Source organism: Hoplias malabaricus, chromosome X2 (genome assembly GCF_029633855.1).
Source record: "Hoplias malabaricus isolate fHopMal1 chromosome X2, fHopMal1.hap1, whole genome shotgun sequence".
Classification (NCBI taxonomy): domain Eukaryota; kingdom Metazoa; phylum Chordata; class Actinopteri; order Characiformes; family Erythrinidae; genus Hoplias; species Hoplias malabaricus.
The window spans coordinates 14,255,986-14,276,978 of NC_089819.1; the positions used below are offsets into that span (position 1 = coordinate 14,255,986).

The window sequence follows — 20,993 nt, forward strand, 5'->3', positions numbered from 1 at the left end:
GCTCTGATCACTCTTCATACATGGTTTACCTGTCTTTCCATTTACATCAGCTGAATGCATTAAAGTGATTTCCTTTAAAGCAGAACTAATGGCATCTTTGATCTTAGCTGACAGGGACATTGACTTTCACTGGGGAGACATCAGGGAGACTTTGGTTGTTTCTGGTGCTGTGGTCAAGTCTGAATTTGCACTTGTCATGCACACACACACACACACACACACTGTACCAGATGGGAATCATTTGGTGTATGTTTACATCTAATCAATAGGATAACAATCAAAGACCAGGCTCCAGTCTTTTCCCACTACAGTGCAGTTTTTCTAAACCAGTGAAGATGTCTTCTACGTGACATTAATTCTAGACTGAAACCAAAACCGAAATTCAGAACATCTTCAACTAAAACCAAAACCAAACCCAAAAACCCATGTCTTTTTTAATGGACAAAGGAAAAATAGGAGGATAAAAGAGGACTCATGACAAAATGATTACCATCCTTTAATTGAGCTTTAATTATCTGTTATTGTACGATGCAGTATGGTACAGTAAATCCTGCTCTGTCCCTGCTTTACGTACCCCAGTGTTTGACACACCATCTGCAGAACATTCTCAGCATTTTCATTACAAGTAAAACATCCCAGTGCTTTTATTAATTAAATATAGGCTTTTGCTTTGGGTGAAACATTACAACAGTTTTAAAACATGGTACAATTCTGTAATCAGTTCTGCAGTGTCCTTATCCTTATATTTCTGTGTCTTTTCATTAATTTCCAAGAGCTGTGGTGACATACTGCATGAGAAAGAGGTTTCCAAACTGTGGGACCAGGAATTGCAGGGGTGGAGGGGTGGGGTTAGATAAATACTTAAACATCTCTGTCATCATATTCTGACATTTTCGTATTTTTCACATACGAATTAGCAACACTGGTTTATATATTGGTTCCTATGTGCAAGAGAAGAGAAGCCAGGCACTAATACATAATAAACCTTCTGGAGAAAAGGGATGATTTGACTTCATGCTTTTTATACATACTCTGCAGTAGTTTATTTATTGGCGTGAACTGTTTGATGGGGGAGGCCAAGATGTAAAAAAAACAGAAAGAGAGAATGATTTTTCCAAAAGGAAAAAAGCTTGAATACCTTTGGCGTAAGGTATTATATGATTATTTAATTATGGTTTATTACTATTATTTTCCCTATTCTCTACTGAATAAAGATGTAGGCCATGTAAAGTGACATAACATCCTGTCTGTGCGCTTGTGATGTAATTAATTAGGGCCTTACATAAACCGATATGCATAACTAAATGGTGATTTTTCAGACTCATCAAAATAGCATCTACCACCTACACCTTTCAAGGAGTGACACTGAGCAACATGTGTAGATGTTCTTCATCTGTTTGCTTCCAAAGGCTCTTTTCAGAAGAGCTCTCATTGTTCTCTTGCCAAATCTGTCGAAAGGCAGCATGTGGCAGTGGTTTTGTTCGACATACAGCTCACAGACCAAACAGGAAGTAAAGGGAAATCAGGCAAGATCAGGCAAACATTCACCAAAAAAAAAGACTTGGTTTTTAATAGCGACAATCTGTTCCTTTAGAAGTCAAATGACCTGTTTTAATCCCAGGAGGCTCTAAACATGGCTTATTACTTTTTGTAAACTTTCATCTGAACAACAACAACAGCAATTGTAAGGAACTTGGAGAGAGTATGGCGAGAGATAATATATAAAAAAATAAGCTTGATCACATTTTACGAAACTCTGCAGCAATGACTTCACTGCCTTGTTGCTTCATTGAAAGTGCAGATACCATCTCAACTCTCATTTGTCACTTTTCCTCTGTATGATATCTCTTCAAAAGACCACAGTATAGTTTTATGAGCTGCTATTTTGTTCTGTTTTGATCTGGTGCTGGAGGTCTGCATTTCGTCACAGATTTGACTAATGGGAAAGCAAAAGAGCAAAGCCGAGTCGAGCAGGGACCATACAGTGGAAAGGTGGCAATAGTGAAGGGTGGGCAAAAGAGTTAAATTAATACCACTTACACAGACCAAAGACATAATGTTGGTTATCTCATAACAGAAACACATGTCAAAGTCTGAGCTATAGTGGATAGAGAATGAAGACTCTAGGAGCTGATGGGGTGAATAGGGGATAAATAGGTAGGTGGGAAGATCAAAGCAACTTTGGAGAGGCCCAAAAAATTATTATGTCTAAATTGCAGGGGGTTAGATGTGTGAGGATCACTGATGTGTTGATCTGAACTGCCAGGTGGGATAGATACTATAGAACTAACTTGCTGCATATGAATTTGTGGAGCTACTGACCCATGTCCACTGTCAAAAGCAACTGCAGTGGGCCTGAAAGCATCAGAACTGGAGCTAGGAGCAACAGAAGGAGGTAGCACTGTCAGAAGAGTCACGTGGACAGCCAGCACATGTGCAGTGTTTACAGGGAGAGAGAGATGGAGCAGGATGCACTGTGAGAAGCGGACGAGCCGCTGGAGGAGGCGTGATGCTCCGGGCAGGCGTCTGATGGGAAGCTTTCAGGAGAATTTAAGTGGAAGAGGTATTTTTGATCACTGGTGTGTTCTGCTTTTCTGAGGTTTACTTGAGTAAATGTTATAAAATCATTTTGATAATTTACTGCAGTTAATAGCATTAGGAATTTAAGTGTGAGCCCCGGAATGACCTCTTCCAGTATAGGGGATTACAACAACAACAACACAGATAGTTCCATGTTTGTTTGGCCTTGCCTGCCTGAGCCTCAAAACAACAATAGGGATGGAAAGATCAGTTGATGTGGTGTGGTTCAGATCAGATCTCTTTGGGAGAGCTCTGGCACAGAGCCCAGAAATCTCCCCCTCGCATTCTCTCCCACCGTACAACACACACAACACAGTGGGCAGTGTCGCATTCTTCCCAACACTGTGCCAACTTCAACTCCTCCTCCTGTCTCTGTTCATTCTTCCCTCCTCTTCTTCTGTTTATCTCTTTCTCCTTGACCCTCCTTCTCTTACTCTCACAGAACCAAGCAAGTGTGCCTGTTTAAAGTGCACTTTCAGGTTCAGTATGTGGCCAGTGCAGCCATTGGACCTCGTGAATGCACCAGGTTTCTATAGTTACTGAGGCAGTCTGTCACATTCTCCAGTGATTCTGCCTCATATTACCAAACTGCTATCAATGTGACACCTAGTGGCCTGGATGTATGAGAGGATCTATAAGGTGTGTAATTTAAACATGGCTGCACTCGTGTAGGAGACCCTCTCTATGGAGAATAAATTACTTCATTTAGGGATGTTGATCTGATTCTTCATCAAGTTTCATACATTTCCTAACCTTCCTACAAGAGCCTAACCTTGGTTTAGAACAGAGCCCACCTCTCAGGGAAAGCCCATTAGAACAGCACTGACAGAGAACTTGCAGTCATTTACACTGGCCTCTAAACAAAGCTTACTTTGTGTCCTGATACCTTGAAAGAACAAGGCTCATTCACTATTAGAGTGAGGTCAGGACTGTGCCTATTGATTTTGTTAGTAACTGAGTAATCAACAGATTACATTCGAAAGATTCTGTACTGGGAAATGACAACATAAGACAAGAAAAGAAATGTGCATGCAATAACATTTTATAAATACATTTTTAAATTATTCAGTCAAGTTAGAGGCACGGTGGCGCAGCAGGTAGTGTCGCAGTCACACAGCTCCAGGGACCTGGAGGTTGTGGGTTCCAATCCCACTCTGGGTGACTGTCTGTGAGGAGTTTGGTGTGTTCTCCCAGTGTCCGCATGGATTTCCTCCGGGTGCTCCTATTCATCATATTCATTCATTCATTCATTATCTGTAAGCGCTTATCCAATTCAGGGTCGCGGTGGGTCCAGAGCCTACCTGGAATCATTGGGCGCAAGGCAGGAATACACACTGGAGGGGGCGCCAGTCCTTCACAGGGCAACACAGACACAAATAGTCACACATTCACTCACACCACGGCCAATCCACCTACTAACGTGTGTTTTTGGACTGTGGAAGGAAACCAGAGCACCCGGAGGAAACCCACGCGGACACGGGGAGAACACATCAACTTCTCACAGACAGTCACCCAGAGCCGGAATCGAACCCTGGTTCCTGGAGCTGTGTGACTGCGACACTACCTGCTGCGCCACCGTGCCGCCCTAAATGAATTGGCAACTCAAAAGTGTCCATAGGTGTGAGTGTGTGAGTGAATGTGTGAGTGTTTGTCACCCTGTAATGGACTGGCGCCCCCTCCAGTGTGTGATCTCGCCTTGCCCTCAGTGATTCCAAACGTACACTAATCAGCCAAAGCATTGAATTATTTTGGTATCTACACTCATTGTCCATTCTGTCAGCTTCACTGACCATATAGGAGCACTTTGTAGTTCTACTATTACAGACTGTCCATATTGCTCTTTGCTTACACTGGTAACTCAGTTTCATCCAGTTCTTTAATAGACAGGAGCCCTATAGGATCAAAATGTAGCAGTGGTGTGTTAGTGTGAGTTGCACTAGTTTAAGTGGTGCTACTCAAGATTAAAACACTGTGACCACTCATTGTCCACTCATCCCAGCAGTGAGAATCAGTGCTTTAAAAACTCCAGCAGCACTACTGTGTCTGATCCACATGTATCCAGATCATACCTGCGCTGTTGAAGAACAGGGAGAAAGGGATGTAATAAAATATGCAGAGCAACAGATGGAATAAAGTCTACAAAGCGCACCTTTATGGTCAGTGGAGCTAAATGATAAAGATAAGTGTAGAAACAAATGTTTTTTTTTACTGATCTTTATATAAAAGCAGAAGTTGGGCACTGCTATTTATTTATAGATTATTTTTTAGCTTATAATTAAAATAGGATTTTGTTATTAAAGGTAAAAGATCTCAGGATGTCTTTTCCTCTGTGGAGTAATGACTCTGTATTCATGTTATCTGCACCTCCTCCACTCAGACCCCGCTGAATACGGCCAAGTAATTTCCGCTTCAGTAAAAAGCTCCTACATCTTCCCAGTCACATATCAGATGCTCTTTGAGAGTTTGACGCTTGAATTGCAAAAAATCCTGTGGGCAGGACCCTCTCAACCAGATCAAAACACAGCACACACTTCCTCCATTTGCTCTTATCTGGACGGTTGCCTGACTGTAATAGGAAGCTCTTAGATTGGCGTCCCTTTCCAACACTTCGTAGGATTTTTCTGCCTCTCACAAAGCCTCCTTTCAGAAGGTGTAGGTTTTATTAGACAGAGCCTCGACAGCCAAAAGACTTTCCCTCGTGGAGGATCAACCCTGCACTGAATTCAGCTGCTGCCAGGACTCCAGTGATCTACAGTCCAGAGTTACCACAAGGAACAAACACAACAGCACACCCCACCCCATCGTAACAGCCTTGCTCACAACAACCAGTTTCAGCAATTATATTAAAACACACAGCACACACACACAAGAAGCAAGCAGAAGAAAGGCACACAGAAGATCTTATTTTACACATTTTTACCTTAGAACTCTTCCTCCACTCTCATTTTAGCAGTTTTAGCTCTGTACTCTTCTTTTCTGCTCTCATTTTCATCAGTTTTTCTTGTTTCTTTCAATGATCTGCTCATTTTTAGATAGACGTTCTCATGTCTTTAGCGCAAATGCAGGGTTAAATCATGTAAAACAGAACCTGACTGTAGCAGCCCACGAAAACTTGACTAGGTTGTGTTATTTCAGTTTGTGTGTTGGTAGGAACTCATACCCCAGTGTAGGTGATTATTTTCATAATACATCTCCTTAAGTAATTCAGTCAATAAAGTAGAACACATCATTATTTTTATAAGTACATTGTCACTGCTCGTCTAATGTGAATGTACTAAACACAGTGGTTTACTGGCACTAGAGAAGTATCTTGAGTTGTTAGAGTTGCAACAGAAACACACAGATCTGAACACTCATGGAAGGAACAAAGGTGGCTTATCAAATCTTATCACTGATAATGCAGTGAAGCAAGTATTTGCAAAACCTTGAAAAACCATGACTGAGGTCAGCCATTGAGCCAAAAAGTGAACTTGTACTGTTCCTGGTTTTGGTTCTGAGTCCTCTTTATTTATACTATGTGTGTCTGTGTCTGTGTGTTTGTGTTTTTGTGTGTGTGTGTGTGTGTGTGTTTGTTTGTTTGTGTTTGTGTGTGTGTGTATGTGTGTGGTAGAGATGTACATGAGTCTCTGGGATACAAATCTGAGTGGAGTCACATATAACTGAGACACAAATCTGAGGCCCAATCATTGGGCTGTCTGTCTGGGTCAAGTCACATGTAAATCAGAGCCATGTCACGAGTTATCAATTAGTGCGATGAAAGTCTGAATTGAGCCACGAGACACTGGGATGTGAGTCAGAATTGAGTCATGAGTCACCAGGGTGTGAGTCTGAATTGAGTCACCAGTCACTGTGATGTGAATCTGAATTGAGTCCTGAATCAATTTGATGTGAATCTGAATTGAGTCACGAGTCACTGGGGTGTGAGTCTGAATTGAGTCATGAGTCACTGGGGTGTGAGTCTGAATTGAGTCACGAGTCACTGAGATGAGTCTGAATTGAGTCACAACTCATTGGTATATGAATCTGAATTGAGTCATTAGTCACTGGGATGTGAGTCTGGATTGAGTCACGAGTCACTGAGATGTGAATGTGAGCTGAGTCATGAGTCACAGAGCTGTCAGTGAGAGCTGAGTCATGAGCCACTAGGATGTGAGTCTGGATTGAGTCATGAGACACTAGGATTTGAGTCTCAATTGAGTCACTGGTATGTGAATCTGAATTGAGTCATGAGTCACTTGGATGTAAATCTGAGCTGAGTCATGAGTCACAGAGACGAACTGCCTAACTGGATTCACCGGGCACACGGCAGGAACACACCCTGGACATGTAGCCAGTCCATTGCAACACATCATACAGTCACACTCACCCAGTCACCTATGACCCAAGTCCCTATGACTCTGGAGGTCGCATTCACAACATAAAGTAATGAAAGGATCTGCTGCTAATGTCTTGGTGCCCAATACAACAGAAGACCCTCAGAGGTCTTATGCTGTCCATGCCGAGATGGGTCAGAGGTGTTTTCGTGGCAAGAGTGGCACCTACACAATATTAGCATAGTGGTTTATAGTTGTGGCTGATTGATGTATGTTCCTTATCACATCCAATGTAGACTCAGTGTAGATACAACAGATGAGCAGTAAATGTGTCAGCAATGTGCAAAGATGATAAAAAGAGATATTACAAGACTCCACATGAAGTAACGAAACTGCTCTGTTGCTTTTGTCTTCAGCCACAGATCACAGTAGCAGTGTTCACAGAGCTACGGCAGAAAATCATCTGGTCTTTCTCATCTCGGCTGCGATCACCCATGACAACTGCATTGAAAACAGCTCATTTCCATTAGCATCAGAAGCTGAACCCGCGCAGTGTGCCTGGTCCTTTAAATACAAGACAGGTGACAAACCACACAGGATATGATTGCTTCAAAAACCTACTGAGGCGACACTTCTCTGCAAGGTTAGAACACAGCAGTTGCTGACTGAGCTCTTACTGCCTTTATTCCACAATGAGTCTGCTGGGTTTACACCTGGGAATACACACTCACGCACACACACACTATACGGTCAAAGCCGTCTGGATATCTGCACTTCCAACATGCCTTCTGAATTAAGGGTGGTCAAAAGGAGTCCCCCTTTGCTGATTTAACAGCTTCTAGAGCATTAGTCGTTGGAAGGTTACTGCTTTGCTATAAGGGTTTGATCACATTCAGTCATGAGAAGATGTGCGGTCAGGTACTAGTGTTTTGTTCTGGATCAGAAACAGCACTCTATAGGCTTGTGTTCATAATGCTACTTGACACCTCTATAAGCAAATTCTGAGCTGCTGTAGGCCTGCAGGAATGGTTAAAAAGGCTTATTACAGAGGATAACCATCAAACAGTTTAGCTTTAGAGCCACTCTCTAGTAGATATTCTAAACAAGACTGCAGACATAGTGTTTGCACATTGTTTTGTGATAGTGGACTGTAGTCAACATTCTGAGTTTCAGTAACCTACAAAACTACAACTTTTTTATTTTGAAAACATACAAATGCAGCTGGAGACAAGTGCAAAATCCAACACATCCAAAGAAAGAGCAGAAGTTGAAAATGCCTATATAACACATGTATATACACACAGCAGACACAAAAAGTGCATTGCTCAGATTATGCTTTGAAATTTTTTTAATCTATTTTATTGTTGTTTAAATTTCCCTTTGAAAAACATTTTGCTTCACTGTTTTAGACACATTTCTTAAAGGCACACTAGGTAAAAATGTTGTATTTTTGCTCCTGGGCTCCCCCTAAAGTTGCAGAGTGTCATTTATTCTTACAGCACTGCCTTGAATTCAATGTGGAGGGAGGGAGGGGAGTGTTGTATTGGCAATGTTCATTAAAGAGCAGCAGCCTGGTCTATGGCGTCTGATCCAATTCAAAATCTGCTAGCGTTGTCACGCCCTTGTCCTGTCGTGTTTTCCCCGCCATGTGCTCTCTTAGCACATGGCTCTGTTTGTTATAGTTCATGTCTCCATCCTTGTCCTCGTCAGTCTCGTTGGTGATCCGTCCCCCTCGTTATCTGTTCTAGGTGTGTCTTGTCTGTGTCATGTATTTAAGTTCCTTTGTGTCACTTCCTGTTGGTTGGTCATTTTGTATTGTTTCGTTTCATTTCTCCTAGTCATGTTGTTTTGCTTCCATTGTCATGTCGCTCAGTCCGGTCTGTCTGTCTCTGTCATTTCATGTTGTCGTTTCGTTTCCTCTGTCGTTGTTTCACTCCATAGTCTGGCTTTCCCTCTAGTCTGTCTGTCCCGTTTGCCCTGTGTAGCTCCCCGTATTCTAGTTTAGTCTCTGTTAGCTCCATGTATCTGTTTTGTTAATAAAGTTTGTTGTGTTTTAGAGTGTGCGTCCGCCTCCGTCAGTCCGCCCTCTGCGATCCCTGACAAGCGTAGAGTATCATTTAGTTTGAAGAAAAACCAAGTCGGGCAACGAACAGTGCTCACGCAAACAGGAAAACATTTCCCAGGAGGAAAATACACTTTGAGTAAAGAAAACCCCACCTTTTTCGAGGACAAACAGTGCTGCATACTCACTGCTCTCGGGTTCTCCCTGCAGTGCTTTGCTTGGGTTGCCATCACAGATTATGAAATAATTCCAAATCAACGACATTTTGAGTTGTCTGGTCTTTAGATAACTAGGCACAAGTTATCGGTTGTTGGTATTAGAGCTTCGTTTGTGATTATGAGTACGAATGTATCGGGCAAATAATGTGCAGTATCTGTGTTCATGTGTCTCTAGTGCAGTTTCTGCAGTGCTGAGACAAGAATAGCAATGACAGAGGATGTATTGTTCCTATTACAGGTCAGCGAAGCATCACAGTGATATCGTAGCTGTAATTTTAAGGTAAAAATACAACCGTGTGTTCCTTTAAATAGTTAATTGAAATATCATTACTTACTCCATTGGTTCAATAAACTATTTACATGCATCTCGAGGATGGAGGATGGTCCGTCAAAGCATTACACCCAGACAAACAGAGGAGGCTGGTAAGGTCCTATTCAGACTGTGAAAAGGGAAATCAGACACACACACACACACACAGAGAGACAAGCACAAATACTGAGCAGCGAGACACACAAAGCACTACATTTACACTAACAAAAGTAACACAGGTACATGACTCAAAGCTGTAAATCAGTAAAGAAGAGAATGAAATGAACACAAAGGCTCTGATTGGACTGTTTGTTTACTTGAGCTGAATGACTAAGTTGAAACATCATCAGTTGGCCCTGCCTCCTCCACAATCACTCAATTTGTGCTTCACTCTTAAGAACAAATGTGCTACAAAGAGTTATTTGAACAAAGCCAGAACAACTTTTGTTTTCCTAAACAACCATTTGGGTAAATATGTTTAAATGGGTAAACTCACACATCTCTTAATCAAACATGGATTGTTCTAGGCATCGCTCAAAGAAACCTTTGTAGCGTGTAGCAAATCCAGAACACGTTTTAGCTAAAACAACCTGTTAAGAATCTTCCTACTATGTGTAAAAAAAATGTAAAGCCTTTTTGAGTAACATTTAAGAATTAATTTTTAATTACATTTAATTAATTAATATGCTACCAAAATATTTCCTGACCATTTGCTATCTACTAGCTTTGTAGTATCTTTGCTATCTACTAGCTCTCTAGTCTCAGCCACAGCCAAAAAACAATCTGAACGGTGAAGAGACCTGTTCCATAGGTGGGTAATATTGATTATTTATGCTGTTATTGTTATATTACTTAAGGAGGAACTGACAAATTCGGGAGACCGCTAATACTAAGAAAGTGAACACAGACTGAATGTGCTACAAATCTAAACAGCTCAGGTTAAAAATGATTTTTTTGTGGGAATTCAAAGAGCGAACTACAACAATCTAGTTAAACTACAAACAAGCTTCTGTCTGTGTCTTACTCAAACATACTGTTCCACATTAAAAGATGCTGACCTTCTGAATGAACACTTGTGAATAACTTTTGGATACAATATAACTCCTAAAAACAGAACAAATCGATGCACAAGCTTGTGGTGCACTTCATCTTTGATGGAAGTCATAACGAATGTGATCTGCCACTTTTAAAAATACATACATTTTAGATTTGCTTTTAAAAAATAAAAAAATCACAATTTTTTTAAATTATGCAACAGTTACCTTTAAATAAATAAAGATTGTTTGGGGGGGGGTATTTGAATTTATAATCAAAATTATACATAAAAAATCTTTAAAACTTATTTTTACAACTAATAGAGACACTGATATTAGCTGCTGTTAAAAACAAAATAATGAGGTAGTCAACCTCTCGTGTCTCAGTGGTAGCATGTGCCCTCCGAGCTTGGTAGTGTTGTGTAATTGGGGGATAGATATAGCTGATGGAAACGGCAATAACAAATTAAGGGATAATACTGAGAAGGAAATACTGCTGTCAAAAATATCAGTGCATTGTTTTTAATTAAGTGTTTGACATAGTGCACAAATCCAATGTTTTTATAAACATTTTTTGAGACAATACAGTGCAGAAATACCATTCAAATATTTCCAGAATCTGTAGTATCAGTCCACTTGATTCCATCTTATCTCCAGGTCATGCGTGACTAACATCTGGAGTTATGAGGCTATGAAGAGGCCTCATGGTGGTTGCTATAGTGTAGAGGCTAACACTGCTGACTTCAACATGGTAGACCAGGGTCCCGTTCTTTGTCTGGGTGAGCACACCACACTACATTAACCAAGATGCCTACCACTGGTACATGATTAGAACTGTAAGCCCTTCTGGATAAAACAGACTGTCCTAATTGTTTGATATGAAACAGATGGTAATTATAAACACAGTATAAATGATTATTACAGCACTGTATTGAAATCGAGATGGAGCCGGAGGGAAGTTTCTGCAGTGCAGAGCCCAGAGTCGCAAAGACAGAGGCTCTGTTCTCCCTATTACTGGTCATTGAAGCATCACAGTGATTTTAAACCCGTATTGTAAGGTTAACATACAACCTACTGTTGATTTAAAACTGAACATATAACTGAATCTAAAATTATATGCAAAAATAGATGAATGGTTTTAGACCCCAGAGAGTTAAACAGGTCTCATTATGCAGTCCATGCCATGCAGAGTATTATCTCCAAAACATACTCAGATAAGTGTATTGTTGATCATGATAATAAAAATAAAGATTGTGAGTATCATACAGTACTGCCCACCCCTAGGAAAAATGTACATATCCCATGTAAAACAGTTTAGTGATGAGACCTGTCAGAGTGAATTCATAGACGGTGGGCGTTTTGTAGCTGCAAACTTGTGGCGAGTGTAAGCCCCTGACTCTCACATTCAGTGGTTCAAGAGAAGAAATCTTTAGATGAATAACTGCAGCAGCCAGCTTTGGCTGAAAGATAACCAAACATTTCAGTCTATATGACCATGTTTACAGACACCCACGTTGTGGACACAGACGTTCACAGTTTGCATAATTTATATTCAAAATCAATTGGGATGTTCTGGTCACCCTGCCCAACGCAAGCTGTCAATCTGAGGGGTATGAAGTCTTCCAGCAGTGGGCTGTGGAAGAGGAGAACTGTTCTGTGGAGTGATGGAGTGACACAGAATCTTTGGTATAAGCTGGAGTAGTGTTTGTGATCCAGAAATCGTCCAACATCAGTATCTGACCTCACTTATGTCATCGAGTCCTGAAAGCAATGTTCCAACAGTCTAAAGCCTTCCCAGACTCTAACTGGAGCACATAAAGACTACATACGTATTAAAGTCCTTCATTTCAGAAGAAACGTTGGTGTCCATAAACTTTTGGCCATATATTGTACAATGAAAGGCAGTGTAAATGGAAGCAAAGCATGTACTTACAGTGAAATGGGGAAGAGATGTATTTTTGCAGATGAGAGGAGCTGTTTCTCTGAAGCTGGAGGAGGTGTACTGCTGCCCACACCATTCCCTCCCCACGGCTCTCTCTCTCTCTCTCTCTCTCTCTCTCTCTCTCTCACAATAACACGACCATTTTTTTCTCACCCGTATTCCGTCAAGCCCCGTTATCCACTCCTACATTGACAAGTAAAATCCCGCCTCCTGCTCTGTAATTGGCTAGTCACATGGAAACTTCCGAGATACGATTGGTCATTTGGGCGGAGTTCGCGCAGTGAAGGAGTAGAGCTGCCGGAACATGGGTGGGGAAAAAAGTGCAAAGCTGCCAATGAGATGACACGTGTTTGATCAGTTGTCATAGAAACCAAATGTGCCCCGACGTCACGGGTAATTTCAGTTCAGTCTTCCTTCTGACAGGATTCGCGACAAGGAAAGAAAAAATATATAACATAGCTAAAGAACGCGGCAAAAAATAAAATAAAATAAATAAATAATTAAATAAATAAATAAACATCAGGATTGACAGGATTTAAATAAAATTATTATAATTACTTGAGGAAAAATAATACTTATTAGGTTATAAATACCACAAAAAATAACTACTGTATTAGAATTCCCACATAATAATAATAATAATAATAATAATAATAATAATAATTATAATAATAAAAACTATATAATTTCCACTAAGAAATAAATAGTACATTTTAAGTAACGCTACACAGTCCTCACATTTTTATAGCTTCTAAACTAAGTACAGTGTCCATTTATTTAAAGTAAACAATCAGTAAGTGGGTGATGTGGTGGTGCAGCAGGTAATGTCGCATTCACACAGCTCCAGGGACCTGGAGGTTGTGGTTTCAAGTCCTGCTCCCTGTGACTGTCTGTGAGGAGTTTGGTGTGTTCTCCCTGTGTCCGTGTGAGTTTCCTCCGGGTGCTCTGGTTTACTCCCAGGTCCAAAAACAAACAGTGGTAGGTGGATTGGCAACTCATAAGTGTCCATAGTTTGTGAATGTTTGTGTGTATGTGTGTGTGTGTGTGTTGCCCTGTGAAGGACTTGCGCCCCCTCCAGGGTGTGTTCCTGCCTTGCACCCAGTGATTCCAGGTAGGTTCTGGACCCACAGCGACCCTGAATTGTATAAGCGGTTACAGACAATGAATGAATCAGTAAGTCTGCCAATGTTTAATTACAGTTTCATTTTATTATTATTATTATTATTATTATTATTATTATATAATGGTGAATTGTTAAATTGAAATTATTAGGCTAATTTTGAAGAAACCACCCCCCATACTTCCTTTCAAAGACAAAACACATGAACACAGTGTCTGGCTACAGCTGGAGGAATCCATGGGGGTTTACTTTGGAGAAGGGATTGCAACGTGCCATTTTCTACTTCTGTATTCTTTTTTATTTTTGTTTGGCTGTGCTGCTGGTGTAATTTCTCTGCAATTTCTATGCAACTAGCTCACTAACATGTAACAATGTTTGTACAGAGGTTTGAAGGACTTCACACATGCACAGATGAAAACACATGAGTGTTGTGAGGTAGGTTGACAGGTTGACACAGTTAGGGTTTTATTTTGAGAGCATTTATTGCTATCAGGACATAAGCAGTATTTTTTACAGATTCATGTGACGCACATAGAGACTTACAGATTGAATACATTCTAAAAAAATAAATAAGTAAAACAAAACAAACAAACAAACAAAAAAAAACATTTAAAAATGAATCCATTCCACAGAAATAAATCCAGTGGATCCGAAGAGGATGAACAACTCTGAAGATTTTTACACACTTTTGAAAATATAAAATAATTTATTGCAGTGATGTTAATGTCTGGGCTTTGAGGTAATATTTGAAGCAAACTTTAGTGCAAACAAATAAACATTCAAAAACACTTCTGTGAGGAGCTCTTGTTTGCATAATAAGGAACATAGAAATAGTTGGTGGCAGTCAAAAATAGAGAATAACACACGCAGTCTCTCTCCTGATTTCACTGGATGTCACAGACTGCGTTTGCCATCTGTTCTGTTCAGACCAACAGAGTGCAGTGCTAATGATTCACGGCACTATTTCTGTTATTCACCATTTCTAACACTGTACTCCCCCCACTGCTCTGTGGAGAAAGCCTGACACTTCTCATGTACCTTATGACAGCCTTATTGAGATTGTACACTTTTCTATAACCACTGCAATATGACTGTCACTAAATTTCTAAACAAGTGTCGTCTACAGCACAGTGAACTATCCCACAGCTAGATCACAGTCTAATTCTCAGTGAAATATGTCAAATTACTGTGGTCTAAAAACAGCATGTATCTCTAGAATGACAATTTTATATGCAAAGGTAAAATGTTATTATGTAGGGATGCATGTAACATGGGTGCATTAAACATATAATATTCACACAATGTAAAGAACAAGCGATGTGTTTATATGATGCAGATATTTGACAATCAGGACACATAGTAATACACAGCTTTCTTTGGAGAGCCACAATTTTGATGTAGCACTGTATAGTTATTCAGGCTTTGGTATACTTTTCAATAAATAAGACTTGGTTCAGTATTCTGACTGTATCTCAGTAAACCTGATGTTATTAACATCCTTGCAGCTATAGAAAACTAAACAGCCCCCTCATCTGTTGGATGCCTGCTATGAACTGTACACAAAAAGAAGAATTCAAGGCTAAAAGTAAATTTAAATTGTCCCTTAAAAAAAATGCCATAATAACAATAGTAATAAATAACCATATAAATATATAACAGTGTAACACTTTCTTTTAAATTGTATATACTGTATATCATCACTATATATATCAGAACCTAATGTTATACAAGTGCAAGTTGTGATCGACATCATGAAAAGAAGCTTGAGAAACCTTTAAAATGGTTCTTTACACTCACACATCTCTCAAACAAACATATGGTAATTCATGGAACCAAAAGTAGTCATAGCACCTTTACTTTTAAGAGTGTGTATTAAAAATAAATATCAGTGAATATATATCATTTTATTTTCAATCTTCCTTAAAGCTTTCATTTTATTTGGGAGATATGCTTTCATTTTCTTTTTCAAAACCAAACCTGCAGATATATTGGTCTTATTAGCTTGTTTTACTTTTTGCTTCTTAAGGTCCAAGTAATGCCATGCATATACTTATGTTTCTTTTCTTTTTTTTTAAGGTCTAGACTCTGAGGTCAGGATTTTAGTGCAAGTATTCAAGTATATGATCATGCAGCTTTCTGGAGAACTTAGAGCCAATTGTTCACGAACTTAGAGCCATTTGTTCTTATTTTAGTAACATAGCGCAAGATCTGAATATCTCTCCAGTTGAGCATTAATCCATAAAAAGTTGTCCTGAGCCGGAGTAAGGCAGAAATCATATCAGTAGAAAGTCTTTGCAGTGGAGCAAACCGAGCAGCTGTGGTGCAGCATTAGCATGAAGAACTAGTGCTCTGAAAGTCATACCAGATGTCGAGCAGCTGGCTTGGTGAAAAGCCAGTGACAATGATGCGCTGGACAAAGGTGCATTTGTCATAGTCCAGACGACGGATCTCAAACAAGTTCCTGTAAGGCAACAGTGTCCTAGAAAACTTTGGATGGATGTCTAAGAAATGGAGGCACAAACCTACGTAAACATCTTCCATAGGGATGGGACGCACAAATCTGGAGGCCAAGGATATTTTCTTAGCCAGATCAATGGAAAACACATACCCAGCTCCAGACACATAAGGTGGCAATGCGCTTTCCGGATATACTTCCTTGGACAGGTACCACTTGCTGTTTTGATCCCTGCGTGGATGGCCATCGGCGATGACTGATCCTGTGATGTAGTCCTGCTGGGAAGATATCTTTTGGAGGTAGTCCACAAGATAAGGCACATTGACAAAAATATCAGCGTCAACCTTCATGGCATACTGGGCTGACGAGCAGTATGTAGCCAGCCAGTTCATAATCATCAACGTCTTTATGGTGAGATTGTGGTAAGTATCCAGAAAGTCCATTTGGATTATATCTCCATACGTTTTACTTTCCGTTCGAAGACGTTCTTCAAGATTTTGTAGGAGGTCTCCTGGCTGGCCAATGAAAAACAGCCTGGCTGTGTTTACATTGGGAACTAAATTGTCTTGAGCCCAAGTTTTCCGGATTGTTTCCCTGGCTTCGCTGTCGTCCGCGGTGACCGGAATCATGAAAACCAAGAATGGTTGTCTTCTTTCACAGAGTTTGGGCTGGTTGAGCTTATATCTGTAGGTTGATGGCGAGATGACTTTGAAAACATGGTCTTCCAAAGGAACTAAACGCCTCGAAGGGAGTTCGGATTCGCTGTTTTTCCAAACCAGACAAGCCAGAAGTGAAAGCAAGGAAACTGAGCCGAAAGCTAAGTATCTCAGTGGTGTGAACCTCAAAGATATGATCATTGTCAAGTTGGGACAAATTAATGAAGCATTCCAAGCTAAATAAAGGTGCAGGAATGAGCAGGTCAGAAATCCCTCAAATTCTTACTAAGCTAAGCTTTCTTTTGAAGCGAGTGGAGCTTTCTCAGCAAGGAGCAACAATAACAGCTCAATAACCTTCACCCCCTCTTCTCTCCTTCCCTCCCCTACCAACAGGCCACTCCCAATGCTTCCATAAATGCACTTACTGTGCATGAGTCAGCCCTGTCCTGAGATTAGACAGAGCAGCTGGTTGAGTCTTCCAGCCCGGAAGACAATTTATAAAGTAACAACTCACACTCAGAGAGACACACACGGCCGGAGATGGAAGTGGGGTTGACTTCCTTCCTTGAAATTTAACACAAACTCTACTTCACCAGCTCACATCATGCAGGAATGGTTCAGTCCTGCTAAAACGGTAGTTACACATTAACAACACGTGGTAGATAGTGTCATTACTGTTGGAGTGATGGAGTAGTACTGTATACACATGTTGGGTTTTAAATTCAGTTTTTGCACACATTATTACTATTTATTAGAGACCATATAAAGTGGGACTGCTGTCACTTTTTGATAAAAAATACAAGCAAACTAAATAATAATAAAAATAACTTCTCCAACATAACTCACAAATAAGACACAAATAAGCCAGTGTAAAGCTCCACTGACCATATAGGTGAACTTTGTAGTTCTACAATCACAAATTGTAGTCCTTCTGTTGCTCTGCATACTTGCTACCCCCTTTTCCCCTGTCCTTAAATGGTCAGGAGCACCATAGATCAGATATGGTTTGGCTGGTGGATAATTCTGCAATGGTGGGGTGTGTTAGTGTGTTGATTAGAAACAGCAGTGATGCTGAAGTTTTTAAACACTGTATTGTCAATGCTCACTTCGTTTGACACACTTACCTTGATGGATGAGCTCAGAGACAGAAGCTCAAGTTGTTGCTGCACAGTTTGAGTTGGTTGTCCTCTAGTCCATCAGTGGACACAGAATGCTGTTGGCTGGATATTTTTGGTTAGTGGACTATTCACAGTGCGTATTCCATATAAAAAAGACCAAAATGAAGTAAATGATTGCTATAGTATGTTTTTGTAAACAAAATCCATTTTATTGTAATAGGGATTACAGAGAAACACCTGTTGTTCACCCAGTTAAAAAACAAACAAACAAACAAAAACAAACAAACAAAGAAAACATATCCAAATACAAGAGACTTAATTTACACAGGTATTCCATAGGGTCAGTGGTTTAGTCTATAGCAGGGAAAGGGTCTTGGGGAGGGGGGGATGGGGAGGACACAAAGACTCACTCTGTATATTAATTCATTTTTTTTGTGTGTACAATACCTTTATATAAATGTACAATGCTGATTAAAAATGAAAATGGCCTTCTTAAAGTATTCATCTGCTGCTCAATATTACCTTATGACTCTCCATATGTACTCACAGTCTACCAACACACAAACTTGCTTCCTTCAGTCAACATATTGATATAGGTCCTGCCTTTACTTTCCAGAAGAAACAATTGACAAACAAATTAAAATAAAACTCATATCTTCTGTTGTTCCAATGCTGTTACACTGCTAAAATCTTCAATGAACCTCAAATGCAAATCAACTGTAACTTGGGTTCATTCAGCACTATTTTCCTGTTGATTGCCAGACATATGGCCAGCCATTTCAGCTTCCAGCTCAGAGTTTCTTGCTATCAGAAATTCATTTTGAAGTAAAAAATGGAATCTGACGTCTAGAATACTGAATTTTATTTGTAGTAACTGTATTTTAGGATTTCCTACAAAACTTCAGTTATAACTAGTAGCAATTGATTTTCTTTACAAATGAATAATGATTATTAAAATTGATTTACAAAGATGAATTCAGTTGTATGCAGTAATTAAGTTTAAAAAGGTATTCTGAATATTTTCCAATTAAATTTTAAAATTAAAAATTTTAACACAATACACACAATATTTGGAGCATTTTTCAAACAAATACATACATAAGGACTCCAGTTAAACAAATTCAGAAAATGTATTTTTTGCAATATTCAAAATTTGTTTGGAATAATTTTACCAAATTTATTTTTTCAGAAAACAAATTAAACTGTAATTTTATTTTTAAGAATGTAAAATCATTACTTTCATTATAACCAATATTTTAAATTCTTATTGATGATAAAAAATATTACAGATCCCAAATGTTGTATTCTAAAAAATAAAATCCCTACTCATAAAATATTAATTTTGAAATGCTAAACTAATTATGTTTTTGTGTATTTTGTTGTTGAGTCTTATGTACTGTCCTCTTTTTTCATCATAACAGTTTTCTGTTAATTTTATTGGCAAAAACAGCAAAACAATAAATAATATATGTCGTATTTTGGTAAATGTAATATATAAAACAAGAAAATATTCTTAACTTCAAATTTTTAAATATTTGTAATACAATTTTGCTAATTTTAAATTTCTGGTATCAAGAAACTGTAGACAAAAGGTTTGACGAACTTGGCTATAAACACTAGGAAAGTGCAGGTGGATGGATGTGGAGCAGTGTCTGTACATTGTGCAAGCTTCATCCAACACGTGGAAATGTTTTAAATGTGCTTTACATGCCACTGTTCCTCAGAACTGATAACTTGCAATGGCAGGTGTAAAGGGGTAAGGTACGAGGAGTTATGATGCATCACACTGAGACTAATACAGACCAAAAAAAAAATGCTCTGGGCCTCTTCACTGGACGACTGCCAGATGAAATACAAGCTGCACTTTGCAACTACAACCAGCGAAAAGGCACCAAACACTAAACAAGACCACAGACAGACATTCTGCCCTTTTTTTACATGAACCAAACACTCTTAAATATGCCTTAAAATACCAAATGGTTTTAGGAGGATTATCATAGAAGAACAACCTTTGATTCCTTAAGAATTTTCAGCTGACATTCCAGAGATGTGATCTGAGTAGTGGGTGTGCATTCTGTCCCATTGGTATGAGTTTGTGTGGAGATCTGAACCAAATCTAATCATCCAACTTAAGACCCAATTCCCAACAGCAATTAAATTCTTACAGAAATGTTCCAACATCTAACCTAACGTCTTCCCAGAAGAGAAGAAGCTTTTACAGTGGCAAAGGAGGAAATGTTCCATATTAATAACCTGCATTTCAGAAGTATCGTTAGATGAGAAAAATGCAGTACAAGAACAGAAAACACATTGATTCAAAATACACATAAATGGAAGCCAATGGGTAGATACTTCTGTTATGAATGTGTCAACAGGGCTGTGTTCTTTTCTAAGTTCATGTTAATCAACCATATGTTAGAGTTGCATCAGATATACCTCAGAAGAGAACGTTGCAGATGTTCCCTTAAAGAACAATGTGTCTGAAGGTGCTCAAGGCAAAGGTGGGTCTTCTATGGTATTCCCCTAAAAAGTTTTTTAGCTACTTTTAATTTGAGCCTACCAGACGGAGGGACCAGAGATAGTTTATCCTCAATGGTAAAGGGACAACCTAGTGACCCGTCTCACAAGCGGGCAGTAACAGATGGAATTCCTGGATGGAATCTTACATGGAACTGGAGATGGCAGTCTTTGGTGAATGTGATGATGACATTTTGCATTCCCTCAGAAGGGGAGATAATGGGTTTTAAACTGGGTTACTATGAGTGGAATAGTAGAGGTGGAGAGAGAGAGAGAGAGAAAGTGAGAGACAGAGAGTTTGTGACAGGAGCTTTGGTAGCTGAAGGGGTGGAGCTGATGCAGAAAGAGCAGATTGGTGGGGGAGGGGGGTATGAAGAGATTGGGAGGTGGGTGTAGAGCTACTTTATGAGCGCTTTCTTCTGCCCTCAAAATTCCTGAAGTTGGCCGGTCTGATCTTCATCTCAGCAAACTCGATGGAGTGCTCATGACCCTTCCAATGAAACCAGTTCACACCCTGGACAACAAAGACAAAACAGAGTCTAAGTATGGATGACCCCAAACCCTGCCATTACAAAGAGTAAGGGGCTTTTCTTAGGCCGGCTCAGCATAAGGCAACTTGCAGACAACTTTAACTTCACTTGAGTTGCATTGGTTAAATCTTCTGCAAT

General features: G+C 39.6%; 4 protein-coding genes across 6 annotated transcripts in view; 1 reads left to right on the forward strand and 3 right to left on the reverse strand.

The window, feature by feature from the left end:
* Positions 1–12,540, reverse strand: part of LOC136676367 (dual specificity testis-specific protein kinase 1-like) — a 36,684-nt gene extending 24,144 nt beyond the window's left edge. The window contains exons 1-2 of one of the 3 annotated variants that reach the window (XM_066653314.1): positions 12,451–12,516; positions 9,509–9,613 (exon numbers count right to left, since the gene is read on the reverse strand). In XM_066653314.1, the coding sequence (XP_066509411.1) occupies positions 9,509–9,539 (31 nt within the window). In that variant the 5' untranslated portion in view covers positions 9,540–9,613; positions 12,451–12,516. Of the gene's footprint in view, positions 1–9,508; positions 9,614–12,450 lie in introns of all 3 variants that reach the window. The other 2 variants (XM_066653313.1, XM_066653315.1) reach the window with 2 other exon arrangements.
* The window catches only part of LOC136676368 (NMDA receptor synaptonuclear signaling and neuronal migration factor-like), a 134,122-nt gene that overhangs the window by 111,301 nt on the left and 1,828 nt on the right, over positions 1–20,993 (forward strand). Inside the window, exon 19 of the mRNA XM_066653317.1 lies at positions 7,310–7,536. The gene's annotated coding sequence lies outside the window, so the exon portion shown is untranslated. The remainder of the gene's footprint in view (positions 1–7,309; positions 7,537–20,993) is intronic.
* LOC136677320 (beta-1,3-galactosyltransferase 1-like) lies at positions 14,211–16,956 on the reverse strand. The gene has a single exon (XM_066654835.1). It carries the CDS (start codon positions 16,889–16,891, stop codon positions 15,908–15,910), a length of 984 nt encoding a protein of 327 aa, XP_066510932.1. The 5' UTR covers positions 16,892–16,956; the 3' UTR covers positions 14,211–15,907.
* The window catches only part of LOC136676365 (tenascin-like), a 59,830-nt gene continuing 58,472 nt past the window's right edge, over positions 19,636–20,993 (reverse strand). Inside the window, exon 23 of the mRNA XM_066653312.1 lies at positions 19,636–20,839. Coding sequence (XP_066509409.1) covers positions 20,729–20,839 — 111 coding nt within the window. The 3' untranslated portion in view covers positions 19,636–20,728. The remainder of the gene's footprint in view (positions 20,840–20,993) is intronic.

Bases quoted from the DNA above. Each gene is read 5' to 3' on its own strand.
- LOC136677320 (XM_066654835.1), bottom strand. From the start codon at position 16,891: ATGATCATATCTTTGAGGTTCACACCACTGAGATACTTAGCTTTCGGC.